This window comes from Phyllobates terribilis, unplaced genomic scaffold (genome assembly GCF_046119375.1).
Source record: "Phyllobates terribilis strain yellow unplaced genomic scaffold, ASM4611937v1 Scaffold_2__4_contigs__length_985480577, whole genome shotgun sequence".
In the NCBI taxonomy this organism is placed as follows: Eukaryota; Metazoa; Chordata; class Amphibia; order Anura; family Dendrobatidae; genus Phyllobates; species Phyllobates terribilis.
In genome coordinates, this window is record NW_027362762.1 from 163905622 (window position 1) to 163923195 (window position 17574).

The 17574-nt window shown below is 38.5% G+C and overlaps 1 protein-coding gene across 8 annotated transcripts in view; it reads left to right on the plus strand.

The window, feature by feature from the left end:
* The window catches only part of SCN8A (sodium voltage-gated channel alpha subunit 8), a 243686-nt gene that overhangs the window by 115708 nt on the left and 110404 nt on the right, over nt 1–17574 (plus strand). For 4 of the 8 annotated variants that reach the window (XM_073663217.1, XM_073663213.1, XM_073663215.1 and 1 more), the window contains exon 6: nt 12526–12617. The exons of 1 other annotated variant lie outside the window; for it this stretch is intronic. In XM_073663217.1, coding sequence (XP_073519318.1) covers nt 12526–12617 — 92 coding nt within the window. Of the gene's footprint in view, nt 1–12525; nt 12618–12729; nt 12822–17574 lie in introns of all 8 variants that reach the window. 3 more of the 8 variants (XM_073663214.1, XM_073663216.1, XM_073663219.1) reach the window with 1 other exon arrangement.

Consider the following 17574-nt stretch of genomic DNA (forward strand, 5'->3'; position numbering starts at 1 on the left):
AGCGGGGATGGGCCTTCTCCAGTGGCCTTGTTGAAGATGTCCTGTCCAACCCTGTCATGTGTACTGCCTTTGCATCCATGATCATTTGATACATAGAAATGTACAATGATATACAGGTAAAATACAGAATTAGGCCTCTCCAAATACAGGCTCTTGACTATATAGAAATAGAAAGCATTAGAGGAAATTATAGACATTTTTAAAGTCTGTAAATGGCAAAGGCTAAATGTGGACAGGACATGCCCTATGGGATTTGCATGTAGAGAAACACTGTATATAGTGCGCTTGCATTTTTGCACTTTCTAAAGGATCTTTGCTAATTATTCCGTTAGCATTAATTCACACACGGCAGATTTTGTTGCAGTCGTTTCTGCCACTGTTTCATGTCATTGGGACGTGTAGAAATCCATGTGCATGTCTCCAAAATATCCACATTCACAAGAGTGAAGCAGATTTCACATTTCTTCAACAAAGCCGAAAGTGAATTTATTTCTATTGTGACAGCAATCCATTTATGTAATTCTACTACAGATCTATGCTGTATATTTGTAGATCTTCTATTATTTAGAAGTCCCTAAATAATAATATTGTCTTTACTAGCCCCAATCCAGTGACCAAGATTTCTGTCATCGATAGCAGAAATAATAGATGTAATCGGAAAAGTAAACCTATTTTTTCTACAGGAAATCAATTTTTTATCATTACCACAAAAAGTAATAGTTTATGAAGCTAAAAATAGTTAGTATAAATTAAACTTTGATTTTTATTTTCAGGAAAGATATTTCCCTTCCTAAGGTTATGTGCACACGACATCTTTTAAACTCAGACGAACCCGCTGAGTTTTTTAAGTGGAAGATACTTCAGGAAACTCTGGCGTTTATTTTCCTGAAATGTGACGCTTTTTCAGCTGTTTTATGAGCGTTTTTCTGTTGTTGTTTTTTTTCACTCTGTTAAATAATGAAGAAAACACTAGTATTTTTTTAAAACAAAAACAATAGCAAAAGACATCTGGGCACCTCTCAGGCATCTTTTGAGCTTTTTTATTGACTTGTATTTTAAAGTACAGAGCATCCGAGCTGAAAATGCCAGAAGAATTGACATGTTACTACTTTTAACCGCTTGATGTCTTTAGAAACCTGAAGCTGTTTCAAAAGACGTTCAAAAGACTGAATATATATATTGCAAATCATTTTTACATAAAAAATGCTTCTTTTTATTTTTTTGCGCGCTTTCTGATAGTTGTTCCAGGTGGTGTTTGCAGAAGAATACATCCGAAAAAGACATTGTGTGTACATAGCCTTAGCCTTCATTATGCAACTTTTATAGTACCTATCTTGAAGATAGTCCCAATACAGATCTATAGTGTTTCTTTGCTGCAATGTCATGACTTCTTCTGTATTTATACAAATAGAATACTGTATTTGTAACATTAATCTCCCTTCATAGTAAACAAACAAACTTGTTCTTAATGGTGGAGTCCTAAAATGTCGAACAACCAAGCTGCATCTGGAAGTGCAATGACTATGTGCCAAAAAACTAGTGATATAAACAGTATAGTATCAAATTGATCTGAAAAAAAATGATCAGAAACATTGCAGGTCAGTTCTGGAATCATATTTCTGAGGAGTTTCCAACAAAAAGGATCACATATACATTTATTATATACTTACTGGGAATACCAGCATCTCAAGCATAAATCTACCACAAATTACTTAAAGAAGTTGTTCACTACTGGGCAACCCCAGCTTAAAGGTAATCTGTCAGTAGGATTAAAAGGGTATTACCATCTTCAAGATCCTCTCCCAATATGTAGTAGGTGTAATAGTAATAATGTTAGCAAATACCGCCAGAAATTTAGTATAGTTCTTCTGATTTGCTTTGTTTCTTACAATGTGCATGGTATTGCAGTAGCATAGGTATCCATGGTTACGACCACTCATATAGTGACAGTTAGTTGTTAGTGGTCATAACCATGGATACCTAAGCTTCTGCAATGCCCTGCGAATCAGGAGAATTATACTACATTTCTAAATGGAGGTATTTGCTAATATTATTATTATACCTACTACATATTGGGATAGGATCCTGGAGATAGGAATACCCCTTTAATTCTCCATCTATATAAGCATGTAGGTCAAAGAAAGTTCAATGAAATGATATCTGTAATTTGATGTCTTATTCATGAGAAATCCATATTTGTCTTAACCCTTTAATGACCACCAATACGTTTCTTTACTGGCATGAGATATAAAAGAATAGCATCCTCCGACAGGTGACAATCCAACATCTTTCAACTGAACACTATAGCTGACAACTTGCTGCATCAGCCACGATCAGTGTTGGCACCGACCATGACAGTTTAACCACTTAGATGCTGCTGTCAATAGTGACCACTGCATCTAAATGGTGTGGGGGCTCCCTCTAACCCCATCGGCATCCTGAAATTATTATTGTGTGGTCCTGAGGTTTGCCATGGCAGTTCACGGCCAAATAACAACCTTAGAGTCTGCCAGTTATAGTGACCTGTTCAGAAGTTAGCAACATTTAAGTGGTAAAAATATATATTTTTTCATTCCTTTCATGTCACTTTGCATTAATTTCTGAAAAGCACCTGAAGGGTTAATAAACTACCTGACAGCAATTTTGTATATATCGAGTGGCGCTGTTTTTAAAATGGTATCACTTCTGGGGGGATTCCAATATATAGGACCCCCAAAGTCATATCAAAACTGAATAGATCCCCAAAAAGTTTTGTAAATTTCCTTAAAAAAAATGAAAAATTACTGCTACATTTTTAAACCTTCTGAAATGCTAACAAAATAAAAGAACATTTTACAAATGGTGCTGATGTAAAGCAGACATGAGGGAAATGTTATTTATTATTTTTTTTTTGTGGTGTGACTATCTGTATTAAAGGGATAGTCATTCAAAGTTTGAAAATTGCAAATATTTTGACATTTCTGTCAAATTTCTGATATTTGTTTTTATAAATAAACCAAAACATATAGATCTAAATTGACCATTATCATAAAGTACAATGTGTCACGAAAAAACATTCTCAAAATCACTGGGATATGTTGAAACATTCCAGAGTTATTACCACATAAAGTGACACTGGTCAGATTTCAAAAATTTGGCTTTGCCACTAAGGGGTTAATATACAAATGAGCTGTTGAGATCTATAGGCGGGACATAAATATCTCTGAGAATCTGCCTACAGAGCTTATTTTACATTAAAGTGCATGTCATCAGTGTGGGACATGCAGAGCAGGAGAGTAGACTGTCAGACATTACATGTCTCACTTTAACGCCCCCTTCCATTTAAAATAAGTGCTGTAGATGGGTTCTCAGGGAGATCAGTGTGCGGCCCATAGATCTTTAATAGTTCATTTACATATTAAGAAAAATGTGGATTTCTCTGGAATAAGACATCGGATCACAGATATCAAGGTGTTATTTTTTTCAGCTTCCTATGACCTACATGCCCATATAAACAGCTTAGAGGGGACAATACTACTAACAGATTCTCTTTAATCACTTCAAGGGCCCATAGAAAATAAAAACAATCTGCACTCACCTCCCGCAAGGGCACCGAATAGCAGCGCCGACATAGTTGGAACGGTGCTGCAGGAGGTGAGTGTAGATCGTTTTTAGATTCTGAACTGATTGATCTGGGGTTTACCAGTAGTGGACAACCCCTTTATGTTTTGTTGACACTGAACATAGCTGTGCAGAGTCTCCGATGGCCGCATTACACCATCCACATTTATTCTATGTACAATCCATCAAATATTCTGAGGCTTATACGGTATTTGCAGTGTGGCTTCTTTGAGACAGTTTTTCATTTCTTTTAAGGAAAGATATCCTTATAGTATTTCAAAGTGAACCTTTGGGACCACATTTTTATTTGGATTAAAAAGGATATTTTTCAATTATAAAATTATTGAAGAAACAAAAAATTGAAAAAGAGGTGTCTTAAAAGTACACACCACCTAAAGGTGTGTGAAAAAGTGTTTGCCCCCTTCCTGATTTCTTATTCTTTTGCATGTTTCTCACACTTAAATGTTTCAGATCACAAAACAAATTTAAATATTAGACAAAGATAACACAAGTAAACACAAAATGCAGTTTTTAAATGAAGGACTTTATTATTAAGGGAGAAAGAAATCCAAACCTACAGGACCCTGTGTGAAAAAGTGACCCCCCCCCCCCCCCCTTAAAACAGATTAACTGTGGTTTATCACATCTTTGGGAAGCTGAGTTCAATTTCCCTAGCCCCACACACAGGCCTGATTACTGTCACACCTGTTCTCAATCAAGAAATCAGTTAAATAGGACATTTCCTGACAAAGTGAAGTAGACCAAAAAGTCCTCAAAAGCTAGATATTATGCTGCGATCCAAAGGAATTCAGGAACAAATGAGAAACAAAGCAATTGAGATCTATCGGTCTGGGAAAGGTTATAAATCCATTTCTAAAGATTTGGCACTCCAGCGAACCACAGTGAGAGCCAGTTTCCACAAATTGTGAAAACATGGAACAGTGGTGGACCTTCCAAGGAGTGACCGACTAACCAAAATTACCCCAAGAGCGCAGATACGACTCATCCAAGAGGTCACAAAGGACCCCACAATAACATCCAATGAACTGCCGGTCTCACATGCCTCAGTTAAGGTCAGTGTTCATGACTCCACCATAAGAAAGAGACTGGGCAAAAATGGCAAGCATGGCAGAGTTCCAAGACGAAAACTATTGCTGAGCAAAAAGAACATAAATGCTCGTCTCAGATTTGCCAGAAAATATATTGATGATCGCCAAGACTTTTGGGAGAATACTCTGTGGACTGACTAGACAAAACTTGAACTCTTTGAAAGGTGTATGTCCCATTAGATCTGGCACAGAAGTAATTTCACAAAAGGAGCATCATACCTACAGTAAAATATGGTGGTGGTAGTGTTATGATTGGGGGCTGTTTTGCTGCTTCAGGACCTGGAAGACTTGCTGTGGTAAATGGAACCATAAATTCTGCTGTCTACCAAATAATCCTGAAGGAGAATGTCCGGTCATCTGTTCTTTACCTCAAGCTGAAGCGCACTTGGGTTATGCAGCAGGACAATGATCCAAAACTCATCAGCAAGTCCACCTCTGAATGGCTTAAGAAAAACAAAATTAAGACTTTGGAGTGACCTATTCAAAGTCCTGTCCTTAATCCGATTGAGATGCTGTGGCATGACCTTAAAAAGACGGTTCATGCTTGGAAACCCTCCAGTGTGGCAGAATTACTATAATTTTACAAAGAGGAGTGGGCCAAAATTCCTCCAGAGCGTTGTAAAAGACTCAAGACTCATTGCGAGTTATCGCAAACGCTTGATTGCAATTGTTTCTGCTAAGGGTGGCCCAACCAGTTATTAGATTTAGGGGGCAATAATTTTTGCACATAGGGCCCTGTAGGTTTGGATTTCTTTTCCCCTTTATAATAAAGACCTTCATTTAAAAACTGCATTTTGTGTTTACTTGTGTTATCTTTGTCCAATATTTAAATTTGGTTTTAGATCTGAAACATTTAAGTGTGACAAACATGCAAAAGAATAAGAAATCTGAATGTGACAAATACTTTTTCACACCACTGTATATGCATTTAAAAGCTATCCATCTACACACAATTAATAAAAAAACCTAAACTTTATGACATAGCGTGAATTTGTGCCTTTTAATACTATGGAATATTCATGTTTAGAACAGCACCGCTCTACACCCCACACTTCCTTCTTGCAGGTGGGCCGTGCACTTCTGAAGTTTTAAAGTTTGGGCCAGCGGTATGGTTGCGCTGCTGGCCCTAACTGAGCTTTCTTCCATACAGCCATTAGAGGCAGCTTTGATTCCTCCACAAGAGAAGCACAGGAGGACTGAGTCGGTGATCCAGTGATCTGGCCAGTTTCAGAGCGCCCTGATCAGATTCTATATCATAGAGCATGCAAGCAGCCTTATCTAGGCAACCGGCCATTCTGAAATTGTAGGGTGGCTGGAAATCCTTCTGTTCTTGAGAAAGAAGAGGATTTTCATTAAGATGCAAATAGCATAGTTACTTTATTTGTTTACAAGCACTTTGTAATTTGAACCATTTAAGAAGTGGAAATAATTCCTTCAACTCTAGTTAAATGCAGAAAATTTGGTGTTCTGTATCAGAAAAACAAAGCTTTATTCCCTAGAAGTGGATATCGAGTAATTCATCAGTACACCATTCTGAACCTATTTACAGTAAGCTAAAAAAAATGTTGCATAAGTCTAAACATTCCTATTACTGAAAATAAGTTCGCTTCACTTGTGTAGCAGAAAGACATCTGAGGTTATGGCTGCGTTTCAGTTAGTGAACCAATCGCATAATCTTATATAATCATAAAAACACTATTTTAATGTCATTTTAATTCAACACTAAAGTGCTATTTTCTGTAAGAAAACAAAACATATTTTACAAAAAAAAAACCACAAAGAGCAAAAAACATCTCCGCACGTAAGGGTGAAACATGTTGGGGAGACTCTTTCTCTATTTTAATAGCACCTTGTTCCTCTGGTCATTAGACATTACTAAATAGGACACAATCCCTGATATTCCGGTTAAGTAATTAACAGGAAGTCAGAACTACTACTGCCGCTCACTTTCTGTCAATTACTTAGTAGTCCAAAGGCGGGGAGAGAAACCGGTGGTGATGTAAACAACTCGCGTGCCGACACCGCTGCAACGGAATCGGCACAGGAGGTGAGTATAAGTGTTTTTATTTTGATGGGGGAAAACATTCAGATTAAGAAGGGGTTGTCCTAGTGGTGAACAACTCCTTTAACATATGATTTCCATTAGTTACTTATATCTATAATTTAACAATTAAAAGTTATGTTTTATTTTTGTTTGGTTCGTTTGGGATTTTTTCACCTTTGACTATTACATTTAAATATTTGTTAATTCCAACCAATACCATTGAGAAATTTTGGTGTGACCACACGCAGAAATACATGGACTTACACACCTTCTCTGCTATCAATGAGGTTATTAATGGTTGCCTGAGGAATGTTCTGACACACTGAATGCACTTGGGCCCATAAATCATGAAAAAACATCTTTTTGCAATTGCTGACCAGCGATATCCCAGATGTGCTCGATGGGAGGTCAAGTCTGGAGATGCTGTAAGCTATGATAGCATGTTTTTAAGCCATGCAGGCTGCTTACAGTATCACGAGCAACATGCATCTTGCCGTTGTCATATTGAAAAATAGCTCCTGAGACAATTTGGACAAATGGCCATACCACTGGTTCCACCACAAAATCAGCGCAACTCTGAGCTGTTGGTATACGTGGAATGAAGATTAGAAGGGGTCATTATTGTACATTATGCTATCTCAACCCATCATCCTGGGAGTAGGTCTGGTGTGATGTTCCCCCGTGAAAGCTTCTTCATGGCGTTGCCCACGTGGTCTCTCAACCAATTTCCGGTGGTCATTGCTTCAAAAACTAAAGTGAGACTCATCACTGAAGACGATAGACCTCCTTTCCAATCTCCATTGCCATCTTGCTCTGCACCATGAAAGCCATTAAGAGCGGTGTTGTGAGGTCATTGGAATATCTGTAGCTGGAGAGAATTATGAATTGTTCCAAATATTAGTCGATTTTGCAACAAAACCTTCAAGCCTCTGCTAAAAAGCCTAAAAATGAAGATGAATTTCACCTTTCGACATGATAATGACCCTAAGCATACCTCTAAATCAACAAAATAATTGCTTCGCCAAAAGAGGATCAGAGTTTTTGAATGGCCCAATAAGAGCTCAGACGTGAATCCAATGGAAAATCTGTGGTTTGAGCTGAAGAGGGCTGTGCATAGGAGATGCCCTACCAACCTGACAGATTTGGAGCGCTACTGCAAGAAACAGTGGACAAAGATTGGCAAGTCTAGACTCGAAATTACTGAATACTGTCATAAATCCAAAGAATATTTCAAAAAAGGGGTGTGCATATTTATACAACTACATTATTTTAGTTATATATTTTCTTTTATCTCCCCAAAAGGTTTGAGTTTACTTGTCAATTGAATTGTACAGATTATTAGTGACATTAAAGGTGGAAAAAGTTCTGAAATGATTATTCTTCATGTCATTATTTTTGCATGACAAAGACCTGCCATTTTAACGTGGGTGTGTACAGTACCTTGAGAAAGTGTTCATACCCCGTGAACTATTCTGCATTGTTCACGTTACACCCTCAAACTTAAATGTATTTTATTTCCTCCCGACAGTGGAGGTCTCAATTTGGCAGCCGCATGCCTTCAGAACAAGTTTAACCTGCAGATTAACCCAATATCTGCTGGTTAATAGTGTTTTTTTCATGTGATATACCAATACAAAGTACTTGTGAAGTCTAAAGGAAATTAAGTGTTTAAATAATATAAATCGGAATTATGTGATGTGCATTTGTATTCAGCCCCCTGTAGTCTGATACCCCTAAATAAAACCCTAGTGACCAATTGCTTCCAGAAATCACGTAAGTAGTAAATTGAGTCCATCTGTGTGTAATTTATTCTCAGTATACTGTAACTACGGTTGTTCTGAGAAGGCCTCAGAGGTTTGTTTGAGAACATTAGGGATCAAACAGCATCATGAAAACCAAGGAACACACCAGACAGGTCAGGGATAAAGTTGTGGAGAAGAATGAAGCTGGGTTAGGTTATAAAAAATAGCCCAAGCTCTTAACATCTCACGGTTCTCTTTCAATACATCATCCAAAAATGGAAGGAGTATGTCACAACTGCAAACTTACCAAATAATATCTGTCCACCTAAACTGATATCCAAAGCAAGGAGGTCACAAATTAGAGTAGCAGCCAAGAGGCTTATGGTCACTCTGGAGGAGATGCAGAGATCCACAGCTCATGTGGGAGACTACTATTAGGTAAAGTGGACACTGAGCGTTTTTGATTCGTTCTCGCAGCGTTTTTTCCGCTCGGAAATGCACCAAAAACGCTAGGTAATCTATCTGCCAGCTAATGCAATGGCAATCCTGATGTGCTGTGCACATGATGTGGAAATTTCCTCTCAGGATTGCCATTGCGTTAAAATACGCAGCATGTCTATTCTTTGTAGCGTTTCTGCAGTGCAAAAAACTCAAAGAATGGCACCCCGGCCAGGGAAGAAGACTACTTCTCCCATCATCCGACCGCCGGATGATAACAGCGAGAGCAGCGCAGCTGAGGGGAGCAGTAGTCCCCTCAGCCAAGCTGGGGCTGTGCTCGATGTAAAAAAAAAAAAAAAAAAGTAAAAATCTGTTTAAAATAAAAAAAACACCTTTATCATCACGTGTCCGGTGTTCCCCGGTGTCCCGCCGTCCTCCTGATGTTCCCCGGTGATGCGATCATCCCAGTGGCCGACAGTACACTGACGGGAGCATGCTAGCTCCCGGCAGTGTACATCGCTGCTGCCGGCTGAGGTCACGCGAGTTCATCAGCTGAAGATCAGCTGAGAGCTCCGGGATCTCACTTTACAGCACCGGTGCTGTGCAGGAACATTCTCACAAATGTTCCCACACAGTACTGATGCAGTATGAGGTCACCGGGGCTGATCAGCTGATCTTCAGCTGATGAACTCACCTGACCTCAGCGTGCAGCACAGCCATGTACACTGACAGGAGTGATTTTACACTCCTGTCAGTGTACAGTGCTGTTTTCTACAGCAGTCCCATCAGTGATTGATGGGGCTGCTGTAGAAGTGACCCGAATCATCGAGGGACAATCTGGATTACTTCGTGACGGCGGACAGGTGAAGGAAATGGTTGTTTTTTATTTTTTACAGAAGATCAAGGCTTCGGGGATGGGCAGAATAAAAAAATAAATAAATATTAAAACCCTGTGTAATTTTATTTCAATAAAATACTTTATTCTAGCTGTGTCTTTTATTGCAAAAGTGTCGATACTCTTTACTACGGGGTTAGTAATGGGAATGTCTTATAGACGCCTCTCCATTACTAACCTGGGCTTCATGTCAGCCGCCAATACAAGGCTGACATGAACCCCAACCCGATTACTCCACTCGCCACTGCTACACGGCAGTGGGAAGAGCAGAGGCTAAGCGCCAGATTTGGCGCATATTATGGATGCGTCATTTCTGGGAGTGCTGAGGGGTGATATTATTAGCTGCGGAGGGGGCCTGTATCCATGGCCCCTTCCCTGGCTATTAATATCAGCCCGCAGCTGTCTGTTTAGCCTTTTCTGGTTAGATTTTATATATCCATTATATGCTGTGGATCTGCTAGTATTGACAACAAAAGTGCGGCATTAGAACACAGCGTTTTGGACGCAGCGAAAATACGCTGCGTCCAAAGCGCTGCTTGTTGCTGTTCATGAGAACGTAGCGGCTTATGAAACAGCTGTCAGCTGCTATTAATAGCCAGGGAACATGTTTGCTAATTAAAGTAAAGAGTTAAACACACGCACAGATTAAACATTTTATTTGAAATACAACAGACACATTCCTTAATCATTTAAATTAACCAATATACTCACCCCAGGTCTGACAGTAATCCAAGGATTGAAGCAATGTCCCACGTTTTTCAAATATCTTTATTTAGCTCCAAAAAGCATTCATTGATGTCCAAAAACGCATAAAAAAACCGCATTTAAAATGCATCAAAATTGCGGCAAAACGCACGTTTTTTTTCTGTGGCATTTTTCCTGCCAAGAGATGCAGAAACGCTGCAGAAATTTCTGCATTAAAATCCTGAACATGCGCACATAGCCTTAGTCATATACTCCATGAATCTGGCCTTTATGGGCAAGAAGAAAGCCATTTAGGGGACACAGCTAGCATGTGGAAGAAGTTGCTCTGATCAGATAAGACCAAAGTAGAAATTTTTGGGCTTAATGCAAAATACTATGTGTGGCAAAGAAACTAACAATTCACCCTTCCCACCTTTAAACGTGGTGGCAGTATCATGCTGTGGGGATACAAAAAACTTGAGACTGGGGCAAATGTGTTATGACTGCTAAAGCACATTTATACGAGTGGTGTACAAACCTGGGTGACAAATACCTGAACCTGATAGATCCCTGTTCAGACTAGGAAAAAGCCCTCCTCTGACTCTGGTCGGTCCCTGTCTGACAGTGGAGATTGGCACCCTAAAATAACACAATGACACCCCCACTTGACTGTGGCTTGCCCTGAATGTCCTTAACAGCTCCTAGACTCTCTAGAGTAGCAATTTACTAAGGAATAAAGGAATCAGAGACAAAACCACTGTAACCAACATAAACTACAGCCAAGTGAATGAATCCAACAAAGACTATTACCAGTAGGAAGCACCAGCAGGGGAAGGTATATAAAGCTGCACCCGAAAAGTGATAGGGCAGACCAAAAGAGTAAATGAAAAACACCTGTTACCCAAAACCGACAGAAACAAACATAACAAAACTAAAACACCCAAAGAAAAGATGCATCAAAAAGTATTGACTCGGGGCCTGAATACAATTGCACATCAAAATTTTCAGATTTATATTTTTAAAATATTTAGAAAACTTTGAATCATTTCCTTTACACTTCACAAATACATGCTACTTTGTTTTGGTATACCACATAAAATAAAAAATAAACAAATAAATTAAAAATAAACAAACTATTAACTAGCAGATATGAGGTTAATCTGCAAGTTAATTACATTCTGAAATCGTGCAGCTGCCGCACTGAGAGCCCCGCTCCTGGGAGGAAATTAACTTTATTACTCCTGGCAGCCATGGGCTTTCAGTCATCGAGGTGTGGCCAGCATAGCTTCAGTCACCGCTTAGTGCATGGTTAGTAGCGACTGTAACCATGTCTCCGCACTGACTGACAGTCTGCTCAGCATTAATGCCAGGGCGTGTTTTCATCCTCCACTCACTATGCACTGAACGGTGACTGAAGCCACACCGGCCGCACCCTTATGACTGAAAGCATGAGGCTGCTTTGAAGAATAAAGTTAATTTCCTCCTGGCAGCGGGGCTTTCAGTGCGGGCATTGGTCAGCTTCAGAATCATAACCCCATATCTTCAGGGTAATAGAGGTTTTTTTTTTACATGACAGGCTCCTTTTAAGTTTGTGAGTGTAACGTGACAAAATGTGGAAAAGTTCATATATATATACTGTTTATATATATATACTGTTTATATATATATATATATATATATATATATATATATACTGTATATGTATATATATACTGTATATGTATATGGAAAGAGGTTCAAAGTTTTTCCAGAATATCTCTCTTCTAAAAACTGTCTCACTGTATGCACATTGACAATACAACTGAGGGCCAACATAGATATCACATTAATATCCCAGGAAAGAAAGCTGATGTCCTACATCCTGGGAAGGAAAACTTATAAGTTCCTCATAGGTGACCACTTGCATTTTGGGCATTGTGGTCCATTTACGAGCCCTTGGGAAGAGAGTAGTTAATGTTGGGCTTCTATGGAACAATCCGCACCTTTACAAGTAACTCTAATTTGATTCTGCAGGTATATAACAGAGTTTGTAAACCTAGGCAATGTTTCAGCTCTACGCACTTTCAGAGTTCTGAGAGCTTTGAAAACTATATCTGTAATACCAGGTAAGGCGGCCTGCAGTTGATGTTAGGTGTTGGATAGGCCCTGTGACGTACTTCCTGTTGTAGCTGTTTTGTGTTTTGTCATTGTGTTTGTGTGTGACCTCCCTTATTGCAGATATGTGACAGAGTTTGTGGACCTTGGGAATGTCTCAGCGCTGAGAACATTCAGAGTTCTCCGAGCTTTGAAAACTATCTCTGTCATTCCAGGTGAGAAAAGATTTAAACACTAAGGCTGATCTCTCGCAGATGTTATGTTCCGTCTCTTGCAAAAATGGTGCAGATACATTTTTGTCAGGATTTGCAGCCTGCCTTTCTTTGATAACGTGAACAAGTATAATGTCTCCATCCTGACGACCTGCTTGCATGTAATGCAAAGTACTGGTTAATACATTTTTACTCTCTAACAAAGTCTCAGTACACCTTGTGCTCTCCAGCTTTGTGGACATGTGCGGGCTGCGGAGCTAATGATCATTTTACTCAGCCCCTTTTCTAGCATCAGCAGAAATTTGACAGCTTCTTACTGACAGGTAGCCTGACTATAGCGTCTGTAGACTGCATTCACATAGATATAGCAAATGTATGATGTTAGCCTTCTGGCCAACAGAATTGGACATGTGTAGTGGTGGTTAAAATAAGGAATTTTATTAATCAAAAATTTATTATAAAATGTTCTTGTTTTTTTTCCTCACAAATTAAATTTTTTACTATAAGACGCACCGGATCATAAGACGCACCCCAAATTTAGAAGAGGAAAATAGGGAAAGAAAAAAATTTAATATGAAAATGGGGGTCCGTTATATAGTCCGAATTTAGCTTACCGAGGGGAGTGGGGGGGGACGGTGGGGCGGGGTCACAAAGGCAGGGTCGCCTCTGCAGGAAGCCAACGGCGGCAGGAGTGGGAAGATGCTGTGGGCCGTGGGGTGGGGGGAGGGGGAGTCCCAGCGGTGCAAGGCAGGAGTAGAGTTCCGCTGTGCATATTGATCTCCCAGAGGTGGGCTTCAGGAAAATGGCGCCGAAGGCGGCACATGCTCAGATTAAGATCTCGGCTCATCATTGAACCGAGATGTCAATCTGCACAATCTGCTGACACCGGTGCCATTTTTCTGAAGCCAACCGCCGGAAATCAATGGCTCCTGCCTCGCACCGCCGGGACATCCCCCTCCACCCAGCCCAGGGCCCGCAGCATCTCCCCACTCCTGCCGCCCTCGGCTTCCTGCAGTGGCGACCTTGCCTTCTGTGACCCCGCTCCAATGCCACCTTCCCCCAACCTGTAAGCTACTGTACTTTCGGACTATAAGACTCACCCCTTTTCCCTCTCAAATTTTTGGGAAAAAAGTGCAGCTTATAGTCCAAAAAATATGATACATCTGGTCTTTTTATTATCTAGTTGATCCCTTTGCAAACTAGTTAAATAGTAACCGTTGTTTTAATTTTTATTCCAGAATTTATTAGTACAAATGTAAATGAGAAAATTTGTAACATATCTTACCAGAGAAATCTGTTTCTTTCTTATCCTGGTCTGACCATTAATTTTCAAAATTCTAAGTTCATGGGTAAAATTTGTATTCAGTGAAGACAGATTATTACATTACTGAGATAGAAGATGATAGGCGGTGCAGATAAGATTCCATGTAGAGTGGAGGAGGGAGGCAGAAGGAGGAGCTAGAGGCAGAGCTCCTCCTTCCTGTCTAGGTATAATATCAGCACCAACTGTCATCTTCTATCTCAGTAATGTAACAATCTGTCTTCACTGAATACTGATTTCACCAGTGAATTGAGAATTTTGAGAATAAAAGATCAGTGAAGGAGATTTCTCTGATACGATATATTACAAAGTTTCTTATTTTCACTTGCTCTGTTGATTTATGGAATAGAGATTAAAACAACGGTTACTCTTTAAAGGTTATAAACATAGTACTTGATCCAAAATATTTATAATTTAAAAAAAATTGAATCTTAAAAAAGAAAAAATACCCTGTGTGTATAAATATCCGTTTAAATATGGAAATTTTGTCCTTTGAAAGTACTATTTATTTATAGATTTATTTGCCTTTTTATTTAGAAAGTATCCCATTAGCAACAAATATATTTCAGGAACAATGCATATTTTTATTTTTTTACTGAATTATTGATGTTAATAAAACAATGTCATGAAGAAATTAAGTGTAAATTACTAAAGGAAAAAACAAGAAAGTGAGAGGGATTCCTTTTCCAACATTGTTCACTAATTCAAGATGTATTATGGTTGTAATGGCACCACTTAAGTGCATAGCGTCGCATGCTGACTGCCTAGGAAAATGAAACATACAATTGACTTGAAGCTTAGGTTTGAGCACAGATATACAGTTGTCTGTTTCCAAATATTGTAAGTCATCTGACACCTGAAGAAAGTTTAGGTTTTTATTACCAATTTTTATTTATAAAATATACATAATTTTATATATATTATATATAATATTTTTTGTTATTTGCAGCGTATTAGCTTCCCTCAAAATGCACTACAATTAATTTTTGGTTTTTAAAGAAAATATCCACCTAATATCAACACTAACATGACTCAAATGACAAATTTGCATTTAGGACTGTAGTTGTTTTGCACTCTCGCAGTGTATTTTTAGTATTTTGTAAAGTATACTGTACTGCGTTCATTTGTTTCGAAAATTTCTACTTTCCACTTGAATAAAATGGGGCTGGAAAAATAAAAAGTGTACTTAATTCCAGAATTTGATTCCTTGTATTTCCAGTTTTTTTGTTAGTCATTAAAATAAGATTTGGTTGTCATAAAAAGGCAAGTTGTATAATTATGTTCCATGTTTTAGAATGATTACTTTTTTTTAATTGGCATTCGCAAATTCCATACATGAATGTGGCTCAGCCTTGGCGTTTAAATGGTTTGCATGAAAACATTGAAACCCCAGCTTGATTCCCACCATGAAAAAGTGGCTGATTTATGATGACTGATGCATGCTTTTATCTGCTATGATATGATTTTGATCTGTGAAAATGAATTTCATGGTTAAGATGCTAACCATGAACATTACCTTTCTGTATATGTAAGTTTTGAAGCATCTACAGTAACTTGCAAATATCTGTTTGACATGCTGTATGACACATAGGGAATGCAATATTTAATGAACTGCCTCATACAGTGAGGACAAGGTAAGTGGTATGCCTAGTTTATGGAAATGTCCGCCTCCTAAAACTGTGCCCCAAAGCTGCAAAGTACCTTGCAAGTTTGTAGTGGCATTTTCATTGGAATATTGAATAAACTGAAGGTTCTTTGCGTGCTTGGTGTAATTGACACAGTTTTTTTTACTGATTCTGTACATGTTGGGAAACAAAGCTGATGCCCAAGTGATGAAAGTCTATTAATCAATCAGATTTGATATTTTTCAAATAGTTTTTACAAAACAGAAACAGTGTACACATTTCTAAATGACACGGTGTTAGGGAAGTTTAAAAGGACATTAATGATGGCTATTCTTAGGATAGACCATCAATTTTGCATTATTTGGTGTCTGACTTCCTATGAGTGGAATAAAGGAGCAGTGGTGCCATGACAAGCGCCACACCCCATTTATTGTTTACTAAAACTAAATATGAGTGCTCCATGGTGAAGTCCTGGTGATAAGCAATAGAGAAGAGTATATGGAATCTACTCGCCTGGTGAAGTTGTGCAGATCAGGCACAACTCTGATGAGAGTAGCAGTAAAGTGGTATTCCTCATATAGGCTGCTCCAAGAGTTAAAGCTGACGGAGCGGCTCATTAAAACTATTGAGAGGCAAAAAAATTAAAAAACAATTGTGGTGGGTGCTGTCACTATGAAGACAAGAATAAGAAGTTGTAGAAAAACCACTAACATTCATTAAAAGAGAAAAGACAGCAACGCGTCCTGAAGAAGTTATATCATAAAGCCAGGGGATGTGGACTTCAAATGCGCTGCTGATTCCAAAAAGGATCTAAAGACTGGCTAAAAATAATAGTGGTTTATTGTCGACGCGTTTCAAAGTGAAAACTGACTCCTTCCTCAGGACAACCACTTCCTGAGGAAGAAATCAGATTGGTTTTGAAACGTGTTGCTGTCTTTTAATAGATGTGTGTTGTTTGTCTACACCTTCTTATTTTTTTTCATTTTTTGCCTTGCAATTGTTTATAATTTACCAGGTACGGAATGTTGCCAACTCTGCCTGCTATTTCAAGTTCAGTTTTGATTGTTTAAACAGTAACTGTCATTTAAATTTTTATTTCAGAAATCAATAGTACATAGACAGTTGCACTTTAAAATAAGAAATGTATAAATTTAAAGTGTAACTGTTGGAAGAACTTGCAGCAAGATGTCTGTGTCTGTCTCTAGCTCCTCCCCCCTCCACACCTCTCCATAAAGTGTTATAAGCACCAACTATTTCCTTCTAACTCAGTAATGTGAAAGTCTGTTCATTGAATACAGATTTGATTAATTTTACCCATGAATTGAGAAAGAGAGATCAGTTCAGGAGGAGAAATAAGCAAATGTCTCAGATTTGATATATTACAAAGTTGCTTATTTTTATGTGTACTACTGATTCATGAAATAAAAATTAAAATGACTGCTATTTTTTAAGTAGGGCAAAGTTACAAACAGATGGAATACAAGGAATAGCCACAGCTAAACGAATGGCGCTGTGCCGTGAGCTGATTGTTAATGGCCTAGTGTAAGGAAGATCCGTCAATATTATAGTCTCAGGAAACTAAGTCTTAGCTCTAAAGCCAATAGGCTTGATAAGGCACAAAACACGTTCAAAAGCCAACACTCTAATCACTAGTGGGAAAAAGCAACGCTCTAAAACAGTGATTCGCCCTCAACCTATTAATGACATGCCTATTTTGGGCATTGATGGCCTTGGTTTTTTTTATTTTTATTTATTGATCTATGCATTTTAGGAGTCAAGACTTGGTTATATTTGTGACAACAAAGCTAAA